Source organism: Urtica dioica, chromosome 4, assembly GCF_054948205.1.
Source record: "Urtica dioica subsp. dioica isolate 48M chromosome 4, U.dioica_male_clone48M_v1_H2, whole genome shotgun sequence".
NCBI classification, from domain to species: Eukaryota; Viridiplantae; Streptophyta; class Magnoliopsida; order Rosales; family Urticaceae; genus Urtica; species Urtica dioica.
In genome coordinates this window covers 20,510,826-20,522,812 of record NC_142759.1, presented here as the reverse complement: position 1 = coordinate 20,522,812, position 11,987 = coordinate 20,510,826, and the positions used below count along the sequence as shown (strand labels likewise).

At 39.6% G+C, this 11,987-nt stretch overlaps 2 protein-coding genes across 2 annotated transcripts; one reads left to right on the top strand and one right to left on the bottom strand.

The window, feature by feature from the left end:
• Window positions 1–1,308: 1,308 nt before the first annotated feature.
• LOC149401127 (uncharacterized) lies at window positions 1,309–3,551 on the top strand. The gene is made up of 5 exons (XM_089610601.1): window positions 1,309–1,348; window positions 1,464–2,170; window positions 2,278–2,665; window positions 2,803–3,381; window positions 3,463–3,551. Exons 2-5 carry the CDS (start codon window positions 1,565–1,567, stop codon window positions 3,549–3,551), a joined length of 1,662 nt encoding a protein of 553 aa, XP_089466727.1. The 5' UTR covers window positions 1,309–1,348; window positions 1,464–1,564.
• Window positions 3,552–4,498: 947 nt separating this feature from the next.
• LOC149401126 (uncharacterized) lies at window positions 4,499–5,170 on the bottom strand. Its single transcript, XM_089610600.1, has one exon. The coding sequence runs from the start codon at window positions 5,168–5,170 to the stop codon at window positions 4,499–4,501; it is 672 nt and encodes a 223-aa protein (XP_089466726.1).
• Window positions 5,171–11,987: the final 6,817 nt, after the last annotated feature.

The following is an 11,987-nucleotide window of genomic DNA, read 5'->3' as shown; positions in this document are numbered from 1 at the left end:
TTAATGGTTTCATAATTATTTAGAGGTTTCTTCGGTTATGACTTTTTAGGGTTGTTTAGAATATGTTTCGGAGATTTTGGGTTTGATGGTTTGAAGTTTCGATGAATTTTTGGTGATCTTAATTGTTTTGATATGAAATATTGGGTATTATCGGTGTGAAAGTTTGGGATGTAGTTTTTTTTAGACATTTCGGATTTTTTGGCTGTGAAGTTCATAGAGGTTTGAAGGGATTTATGAAGATTTAAGTTTGCGTTGGATTTTTGGCTCCCTTTGGCTATGGATTTATTTTTGAAATTTTTTTTCAGAGTTTTCAGTTAGGTTATGTGAAGGATTTCATAGTTTATAGTTAGTTTTTGTAAATGATTTCAGAGTTTTCAGGTATTATATGGAATGGATTTCAGAGTTTTCAGTTAGGTTATGTAAAGATTTCAGAGTTTTCAGGTATTATTTGTAAATGATTTCAGAGTTTTTTGTTAGTTTATAGAATGGATTTCAGAGTTTTCAGTTAGGTTATGTAAATGATTTCAGAGTTTTCAGTTAGGTTATGTAAAGGATTTCAGAGTTTTCAGTTATCTTTTGTAAATGATTTCAGAGTTTTCAGTTAATTTTGTTTATGGATTTCAGAGTTTTCAGTTATTTTTTGTAATGGATTTCATAGTTGTCATTTAGTTTATGTAATGAATTTCAGAGTTTTCAGTTAGGTTATGTAAATGATTTCAGAGTTTTCAGTTATCTTTTGTAAATGAGTTCAGAGTTTTCAGTTAGTTTATGTAAAGGATTTCAGAGTTTTCAGTTATTTTTTTGTAAATGATTTCAGAGTTTTCAGTTATGTTTTTTTTTTATGGATTTCAGAGTTTTCAGTTATGTTTTGTAATGGATTTCATTTAGTTTTCAGTTATTTTTTGTAATGGATTTCATAGTTTTCAGTTAGTTTATGTAATGAATTTCAGAGTTTTCAGTTAGGTTATGTAATAAATTTCAGAGTTTTCAGTTATCTTTTGTAAATGATTTCAGAGTTTTCAGTTAATTTTTTTTATGGATTTCAGAGTTTTCAGTTATTTTTTGTAATGGATTTCAGAGTTTTCAGCTAGTTTATATAATGATTTTCAAAGTTTTCAGTTAGTTTATGTAAAGGACTTCAGAGTTTGCAGTTATCTTTTTTTATGTATTTCAGAGTTTTCAGTTAGTTTATGTACAGGATTTCAGAGTTTTCAGTAAGTTTTCTGTGATTGATTCTTTATTTCGAACTTTTCTCATTTTTTTGTAGGCACCGAAGTATGAATTGTTAGTTCCCATCTGTAAGGAGTACAGTGGTCAAATAAGTTTCAGAGGCAGCGGGTTCTTGAAGGTAATAAGCACACGATTTATGGTATTCGGATTACATGCTAGGTTGAAGGACACACAATTTAGTTGGATCGATTCCCATTCCGTTACGGGTTTCAACTTTAATGGTGTGATTATAGACCAACTTCTCCAACGACGCATCCAGCAAAGATGTCAGGATGCAATTTACTTTGGTATCGGTAAGAATCCTATCCGTTTCGGAAGAAACGAGTTTGGTTTGATGACCGGACTAAAGTTTAGTACGCTTCCATCAACGGAAGAATTCAAGAAGCACCTTTCAAGCAACCGTCTGTTGAAGACGTATTTTCCTGACCCCGAACACGTTGATGACAACGACAAAAAACTTCACAAGGCACCGTCTGTTGCTGATTTAGAGGCAGCTTTTAACACGTGCACGAACAAAGAAGACTTGTACAAGCTCGGACTGTGTTTGATTGTGGAAGGCATCATACGAGGAAAGGATAGTTGGCAAGGTATTTGGGAGGAGTTGTTAAGTATGGTCGATGAGCTCCCATACTTTATGGCGTTTCCGTGGGGCCACGTTAGTTGGGCTGCCACTCTCGAGGGGTTGCTAGCGACGGACCCGAAACACCTGCGTACCTTATACGAGAATCGAGGTAAGAAGCAGAAGAAGGTTCAAGACGCAAAGTATGCGGTCCAAGGGTTTCTCCCTGCGGTTCAATTTTGGGCGTACGAGGCCATAGAGTTTGTCGATGTAGAGTATGGCAAGAAATTGAGCGAGAATAGCATTCCGAGAATGCTCAAATGGGTGAGCATGAAACAAGCAAGACAGAAGGGGTTCACAAAAAAGTTAATCCGACAAAGCGTATGTTTTCTAACTTTTTTTCTTCGGAGATTTTATGTACATTTTCAGCTTCATTTCGACGTTTTCCAACTATTATGTATGATTAATTTCGAAGTTTTGTTTTATAGGTGGAGGCAACACCGACGCTTGAGCCTACCGATGGTGAGAAGAAGTATCTCTCCATACTCGAGAGACACCCATCTACTATACCAGAATATCCGGGTTACAATTCTGTTGTAGCGCACAAGAAGTCGGCGTACGTGAATGAAGAGGACGTTGGCCCACCGCGTGGAGATGAGAATTTTTCAATACTTGAACGACGTTTGAGTGATGTGGAGCAGAATGTTAAGAAAATGTGTAGGGAGCAGAAGCGCATGAGGAAGCAAATCATGAGGTGGCAAAAAGACACGACTGAGAAACTCGATTATTTGGTAAGTGTCGTCCCGGGAAGCGCTACACAAGAAGAGAGGTATCCATCGGAGAAGTTTCCACGGCGGAGGTCACCATCGCCACATGGTAATCTCTCTCAACTGTGAATTTCGAAGTTTTTAGTTTTATATTGTTAATGATTTCGGAGTTTTATGGCTTTTTTTATATACTGTTTCGAATATTAGTTATTAATTTTTGGTGTTTTGTGACATAATTTTTGGCAGTGGAGAATGATGAAGGTTTATTTTTTGACCCTGACGAAGCTGTTAATATTCATGATGAAACTTTGGACCCTCCGGATGATGATATCGGTAATGGTGAAGAAGAAGAAGATTGTGAGGAGGAAGACGATGAAGATGATGACAACGATGAAGATGATGAAACTTTGGACCCTCCGGATGTCAACGATGGAGATGATGACAACGACGAAGATGAAGACGATGATGACGAAGGGATGGCAGCCCCCGAGACGACAAGCAACGTGGCAGCCCCGGAGACGACAAGCACCGTGGCAGCTCCCGAGACGGCAAGCGAGACGGCAGCCCCCGAGACGGCAAGTGAGACGGCAGCCCCCGAGGCGGAAGCCCCCGTGGCAGCCACCGAGACGGCAACCACCGTGAACGCCCCCGTGACGGCAACCACCGTGGCAGCCCCCGATGACGACGACGACTTCGTCAACCCTCCGACGAAAGAGACGGCAAGAACTGTGGCAGCCCCCACGACGGAAACCTCTGTGGCAGCCCCCGATGACGACGACGACGACTTCGTCAACCCTCCGGCGAAAGAATCTGTCCGTGTCTATGGTAAGTTCTCAATTTTCAAACTGTTTTGCCTATATTTCATGGTTTATGTTCTTTTTAATTATTTTATGTTGGATTGTGTAGTTTCGAAGAGAAGGAGCAAGCGGCCCATAAAGTATGATGATTACACTCCGTTGAACACAGCCAAACTGAAAAGCCTGAAAAAGGGGTGATGAACATTACTTTGATAGTGTTGGAGACTAGTTTTTTTGGATGAAAATTGGGTTTGTAATGTTTGTTGATAATAACTTTGGTAGTTTTGGAGACTAGTTTTTTGGATGATATTTTGGTTTGTAATGTATACATGAACCCGAAATGTCTGAAATCCTTGACAAAAAATTACTGAAATGTCTGAAATCATTGACAAAAAATTACTGAAATGTCTGAAATCAAGCACATACACTAACTGAAAACTCCGAAATCAAACACATAAAATAACTGAAATGTCTGAAATCAAGCACATACACTAACTGAAAACTCCGAAATCAAACACATAAAATAACTGAAATGTCTGAAATTAATCACATAAACTAACTGACAACTCTGAAATCAAACATACAAAATAACTGAAATATCTGAAATCCATTATAAAAATTATCTGAAAACTCTGAAATCAAACATACAAAATAACTGAAATATCTGAAATCCATTATAAAAATTATCTGAAAACTCTGAAATCAAACACATAGAATAACTGAAATGTCTGAAATCAAGCACATAAAATAACTGAAAACTCCGAAATCAAACACATAAAGTAACTGAAATGTCTGAAATCAAGCAAATAAACTAACTGAAAACTCCGAAATCAAACACATAAAATAACTGAAATATCTGAAATCCATTATAAAAATTATCTGAAAACTCTGAAATCAAACATACAAAATAACTGAAATATCTGAAATCCATTATAAAAATTATCTGAAAACTCTGAAATCAAACACATAAAATAACTGAAATGTCTGAAATCAAGCACATACACTAACTGAAAACTCCGAAATCAAACACATAAAATAACTGAAATGTCTGAAATTAATCACATAAACTAACTGAAATGTCTGAAAATTAGCTGAAAACTCTGAAATCAAACACATAAAATAACTTAAATGTCTGAAATCCAATACTACTGACGAAAAGTACACGACATCCTATTATGTCCTCTACCTCCACAAATACTACATTTGCGCTGAACAACAATGACTTCACCTTGAGACGGCAAACGTTTGATCTTGCACCGTCCTCCTTTGCTCTTCTTCTTCGGCCGACCGGCGGGGTTTTTCGCAACAGGTACCTTGACCTCCATATTCAACAGCTCTTCTGGAGCATTCCACTCGTGTTCAGGACCACAAGGGTACACAGCATCCATGTAGGCTGCTCTCCAACTTTCTACTCGATAGAAAGGGTGACACAATGAATACACATCGATGTTACGCTTTGTTGCGACACACGTCGCATGCATGCAAGGGAGACCAAGAAGTTGAAACAACCCGCATGTGCATTCTTTTGTCAACATGTTTACCGTGCCATCCTCGTCTCCATCAAGTACTAAGAACTCATGTTGCGTAACCCCCGAATATTGCAAATGGCGACCCTTTTGAACTTGAAGTCGTAAGTCCTCATCAAATTTTGGACTCAGTTTGGTCTTCGCATTTCCAGATTTTTCTCTTCGCTTGAAGAACCATTCTTGAAGAGTAAATCGAATGCATTCCACCATGCTACAAATTGGGAATGTTCTAGCATCCTTTATCCTCTTGTTGAAGCTTTCCGCGTAGTTACTCGTCAATAAATTGTACATGTTGTTAAAATATTCGAAGTCGCATTGTAAATCTAAGAAACAAACCAAAATCTTCGAAATAAAGTACTACCTGCTTGTGAACTTACCTTTTTCCAGGAAAGTACGACCGAGCAAACCTTTCAATTCCAATGTCTTCCAGATATTTAGCAAGGTTTGGATCTTTACGCCTTAGCTTCTCGAATTGAGCATGGAAAACAGATTTTCTCCAAGCATAACATGCGCCATACATCTCTGGGCCACAAACATCGGTTTTGAACACATGAGCAACATTCATACTTAGATGCTGGTAGCAGATCCCGTGATAACACTCTGGATACACAACCGGTATAGCATGAAGGATACTCGCGTGCCTAAAACAAAGCGTTTGAAACATAAATATTAGATCAACTAAAATATTCGAAATGTACTTCTCAGAAAACCTAAAATCTCTGAAATAACATTCCAAAATTGTCGAAACAAAACTAAAATCTTCGAAATTAAGTACCTGTCTGATATGAAACAAAGATCTGGCGGGGAACCGATGGTCTCTCTCAGTTTCCGAAGGAAGTAGGTCCAAGAGTGATTATTTTCGGTGTCTACAACAGCAAATGCAAGTGGAAACAATCGGTCATTTGCATCTAATGCAATCGCCGATAATATCTGTCCTCCGTACTTTGTCTTCAAGAAACTACCATCGATACATATCACAGGTCGACATGATGCAAATCCCCGTATACAAGCTCCAAGGGCCCAAAAACAGTACCGAAATCGACTGCCGGAGTCAAGAACAAGGTCAGTAACCGAACCTGGATTTTTTTGTTCTAATGCGTAGAAGTAAGCAGATAACCGCTTGTATGACTCGTCAAATGTACCCCTTATGTACCCAATTGCCGTCTCCTTGCATCTCCAAGCCTTCTCGTAACTCAAATTTATCCCATACTCCTTTCGTACATCTTCTATGATGTTCCTTGGTGTATATGATGTCGATTGAAGACTATACTTATGCTTGATAACATGTCCTACAATCCATGGTGCAGCTTGAAGTTGGCCACTAGCAGGGGCATCAATCGAACAAGTATGTGTAGAAACATACACACTCACTTCGAACATATCACTGTTTGGTAGTTTATTCCCTCTCAATTTCCAAGTACAATCACCAGCTTTGCACTTGACTACCCACCGACTCCTGCTTGTTTCGAAGACCCTATACTGAAAGCTCTTTCTCATTGCAAGCATGGCAACTTTAGTTTTCAAATCAAACTTATTATCAAAAATTTGCCCAACACATATGTCCGAAGAACTGGCAGTGGATGAAGGCGTACTTACATTTTCCTCCGAATCGGGAATTGAAACATGTGCATCCCATAATTTTGACTTCTTATGAGGCGTCGCCGATACTGGCTCTGACATGGGAATATCATTATCATTCATAACCGGATCATCCTCACAATAGAATCCGCTTGCATCAAAATCTTCCATTGCCATCTTCATCTTCCTCATCATCACCATCCTTACCTTCCTTATCACCCTCTTCATCGCATGGCGCCTGAAAATCATTCACCTCGACGCTAATACCTAAGCATGCTACCTGAGAATTTGGGGTTGGTGAAACTGCCCTGCTTGGAGTTGTATCAAGAGCTGCATCAACAATGTTTCTTTTCACGGGGGTTACGCATAAGGAAATCCTCAGCTTGGATTGACCAGAATTCTCTAACATAAATGCCGTCACACTAGCGTCCGATGCCAAAATGAGAGGAGGCATTGGTCTTCCAGCCCAAACATACACAGCTTCAAGTTTCAAATCGTATAACGACTCGTCGACACAAAAAGCTTCGTACATAGCGATTAATAGCTCCGCCCGAGATATGTCTTTCGCGAGTGCACGGAGTTCGAATCGCGATTCATTAGTATATTCCCATTGTGTACCTTTGTTCACCCAAGTACCATCAAATAAACAACATATATTAACGTTTGAACCTGTTAAGAAGTTAAAAATTTGAGTTTAAACGATATCTTTTCTGGGAATCGAAATCTTCGAAATGAAATCGAAATAACAACTATAAACTTCGAAATTACAGACAACAATTTCGGACTTTTTTCTGGATCCAACATGACGAACTCAAACTCTTTTTTTCAGGAAATCAAACAAATCTCTTACAAAATATCATCGAATTAGGGATCGAAACTTACCCATATATCTTCGGGTTTGCCGTGCGTTGGGGTTTGCGACGAGCGTGGAGATGCGTGCTTGGCTGTGGCTCGGCTGGTTCGCGACTCGGATGGAGGGCTATGTTGGTTCGCGAGATTGCTGGACTGGCGACGACGGCTGAGTGGCGACGACGGCTGCGGGCTAGGGCTGTGAGTGGCTCTGAGGATGGTTTCTTTTTTTTTTTTTTTTTGAAAGGGAAACGTGCTTGGCTGTGGGCTGCACGTTTTTTTTTCTTTTGTTTTGGTTTCTGAATTGAAAAAGACAACTGGAGTGAGTGAAGGATTGATTTTGAAAAAAAAAATCATTTAAGGGTAATTTGGACTTTTTACATGGTGATATGCTTGGTTTTCCTAAGTGAACCAAAACATGGTTTTGTTTTCAAATCACATGCTTTATCAAGCTTGCTTTATCAAGTTTCCCTAATACTAGGTACAAATGAGGCTTATATACACTTTGTAGGGGAAACTTGATAAACCAAGCTCAATGTAGCATTTGATTTGAAAACCAATCCATACTTTGGATCTTTTAGGGAAACCAAGCCTTTGACCATCTGAATTGTCCAAATTACCCTTAAATTAAAATTCTTTTCAAAATCAAGCACTTCTCTCCACTCCCCTTCCCTTCCCAAATCACGCGTGCCTTTTCAATTCAAAAACAAAAAGAAAACAAAAAATGCTCAGCCCGCACACAGTCTATCTCTCTCTTCACTTCTCCCCGTCGGTCATCCTCATGCACGCACGCCCATCGTCGCAAACCCCCACGCACGGCAAACCCCGACGCACGGCAAACCCCGAAGAAAAATGGGTAAGTTTCGATCCCTAATTCGATGATATTTTGTAAGAGATTTGTTTGATTTCCTGAAAAAATGAGTTTGGGTTCGTCATGTTGGGTTCAGGAAAAAAGTTCGAATTTGTTGTCTGTAATTTCGAACTTTATAGTTGTTATTTCGATTGCATTTCGAAGCTTATGATGCTCATGCCCTAATTCCTTTAAACTCAAATTTTTTGGGTCTTCTATGTAGTTAACCAGTTGAGAGAAGAAAAATTGGTAAGTTTCGATCCCTAATTCGATGATATTTTGTAAGAGAGTTGTTTGATTTCCTGAAAAAAAGGAGTTTGGGTTCGTCATGTTGGGTTCAGGAAAAAGTTCGAATTTGTTGTCTGTAATTTCGAACTTTATAGCTGTTATTTCGATTGAATTTCGAACTTTTTAGCTTGTACAGATTTGACTTATAATGTATACTTTTTAACTTCTTAACAGGTTCAAACGTGAATATATGTTGTTTATTTGATGGTACTTGGGTGAACAAATGTACAAAATGGGAATATACTAATGAATCGTGATTCGAATTGCGTGCACTCGCGAAAGACATATCTCTGGCGGAGCTATTAATCGCTATGTACGAAGCTTTTTGTGTCGATGAGTCGTTATACGATTTGAAACTTGAAGCTGCGTATGTTTGGGCTGGAAGACCAATGCATCCTCTCATTTTGGCATCGGACGCTAGTGTGACGGCATTTATTTTAGAGAATTCTGGTCACTCGAAGCTGAGGATTTCCTTGTACGTAACCCCCGTGAAAAGAAACATTGTTGATGGAGCTCTCAGTACAACTCCAAGCAGGGCAGTTTCACCAACCCCAAATTCTCAGGTAGCATGCTTAGGTACTAGCGTCGAGGTGAATGATTTTCAGGCGCCATGCGATGAAGACGGTGATGGGGAAGATAAGGATGGTGATGATGAGGAAGATGAGGATGGCGATGATGAGGAAGATTTTGATGCAAGAGGGTTCTATTGTGAGGATGATCCGGTTATGAATGATAATGATATTCCCATGTCACAGCCAGTACCGGTGACGCCTCATAAGAAGTCGAAATTATGGGATGCACATGTTTCAATTCCCGATTTGGAGGAAAATGTAAGTACGCCTTCATCCACTGGCAGTTCTTCGGACATATGTGTTGGGCAAATTTTTTATAACAAGTTTGATTTGAAAACTAAAGTTGCCATGCTTGCCATGAGAAAGAGCTTTCAGTATAGGGTCTTCGAAACAAGCAGGAGTCGGTGGGTAGTCAAGTGCAAAGCTGGTGATTGTACTTGGAAATTGAGAGGGATTAAACTACCAAACAGTGATATGTTCGAAGTGAGTGTGTATGTTTCTGCACATACTTGTTCGATTGATGCCCCTGCTAGTGGCCAACTTCAAGCTGCACCATGGATTGTAGGACATGTTATCAAGCATAAGTATAGTCTTCAATCGACATCATATACACCAAGGAACATCATAGAAGATGTAAGAAAGGAGTATGGGATAAATTTGAGTTACGAGAAGGCTTGGAGATGCAAGGAGACGGCAATTGGGTACATAAGGGGTACACTTGACGAGTCATACAAGCGGTTACCTGCTTACTTCTACGCATTAGAACAAAAAAATTCCAGGTTCGGTTACTGACCTTGTTCTTGACTCCGGTAATCGATTTCGGTAATGTTTTTGGACCCTTGGAGCTTGTATACGGGGATTTGCATCATGTCGACCTATGATATGTATCGATGGTAGTTTCTTGAAGATAAAGTACGGAGGGCAGATATTATCAGCGATTGCATTAGATGCAAATGACCAATTGTGTCCACTTGCATTTTCTGCTGTAGACACCGAAAATAATCACTCTTGGACCTACTTCCTTCAGAAACTGAGAGAGACCATCGGTTCCCCGCCAGATCTTTGTTTCATATCAGACAGGTACTTAATTTCTAAGATTTTAGTTTTGTTTCGACAATTTTGGAATGTTATTTCACAGATTTTAGTTTTTCTGAAAAGTACATTTCGAATATTTTAGTTGATCTAATATTTATGTTTCAAACGCTTTGTTTTAGGCACGCAAGTATCCTTCATTCTATACCGGTTGTGTATCCAGAGTGTTATCACGGGATCTGCTACCAGCATCTAAGTATGAATGTTGCTCATGTGTTCAAAACCGATGTTTGTGGCCCAGAGATGTATGGCGCATGTTATGCTTGGAGAAAATCTATTTTTCATGCTCAATTTGAGAAGCTAAGACGTAAAGATCCAAACCTTGCTAAATATCTGGAAGACATTGGAATTGAAAGGTTTGCTCGGTCGTACTCTCCTGGAAAAAGGTAAGTTCACAAGCAGGTAGTACTTAATTTCGAAGATTTTGGTTTGTTTCTTAGCATAACAACAGTGATATGCTGTCACTAGGACAAAATACGTTTTCCGGTGCGACGAATGTCGCACCTAAAAGTTTATTAGGTGCGACAACGTCGCACCGGATAACCCGTCGCAGAAGGTATTGGGTGCGACATGTCGCACCTAATAAGTACCCCTTTAGGTGCGACACTTTCAGGTGCGACATGTCGCACCTAATGCCCAAGCTATTTTCCTGCCAAATTTTATAAAATTGGCGGGTAAATTCATATCGGGTGCGACAATGTCGCACCTAATGCCGTTACCGCCATGATATTCGGTGCGACATTGTCGCACCGAATATGTTTTTTAAATTAAAAAAAAATACAAAATTAAAAAAGTAAATTAAAATTCATTTAAAATTAAATAAAAATTAATTAACAAAATTCTAAATGAATTATAAATAATATTCTGAAAATAGAATTCTTAATTAAAAATACAAATTCTTTCCAAAACAAGAGAAAAAAATGAATTCCTAATTTTTTTTCCTATAAAACTTATCGATAGTAGAATTTCCTCTACCGAATAAGTTGCCAGAACTTCGAGAACCGCTTCCGCGTCCTCGTCCACCGCTGCCTGACACGTTGCCGCTCGTTCCGCCGCTTCCGTAAAGACGGTCTCGCAAGTAATCCATAGAACCAGGCGTAGAACCCGGCGTGGAACCTGGCGTCTGCTGATCCGTCCCACCTGGTTGCAATGCAGGCGGAGGTTGAGGAGTCATGGGAGACTGGTTGTGCTGCTGGCCGAGGAACGCGATCTGTTGCCGCATCACTTGCAGCTCGGCTTGTTGGGCATCCATCTGAGCTCGCATATCGGCAACCAATGGATCGATCTGAGATGACGAAATTGACGAGCCTCCATCTAGCGTTTGGGCAACACCCAACGATGACCTTGGGATCGAAGGCCCTAAACCGACTTCCCAGTCTCTGCGCACTCCCAAAACATCGCGCATCGCGTACATCTCCGCATCTTCTTGGGAGATCACGATGTTTTGCTCCTCCGCTTGCCGCAAAATATCTATCGTCTGGGCGGTGACTTGATCCTTCAAAATAAAACCACAAAAAACTTATCAGATAAGAAGAAATAAAGTAATTAAATATAGTAAATAAAAAAAAATTAACTTACGTATTGCGTCTTCGCGAAGTCCGTCGTACACGATCCCTTAGCGTCATGGTATTTTTGTGACCATATCGCTAAAGCCGAGCCTATACTCTCATCTTCCCTTCGCTGTAATTTTTCAACATTAAGATATGAATCACATGTATATTGCATATTAATATTAAGAGACTTACGTTCCTCGAGCGATGACCAAAAAAACTAAGCGACCCTTGTCTCGCCTTCGTCTTCTTCATCTTCGAATTTTCCCGGTTGCGGAGAGATTTCGCCTGCAAGACATAAATTCGTTAAGTTTAATTTTAAGAAATTC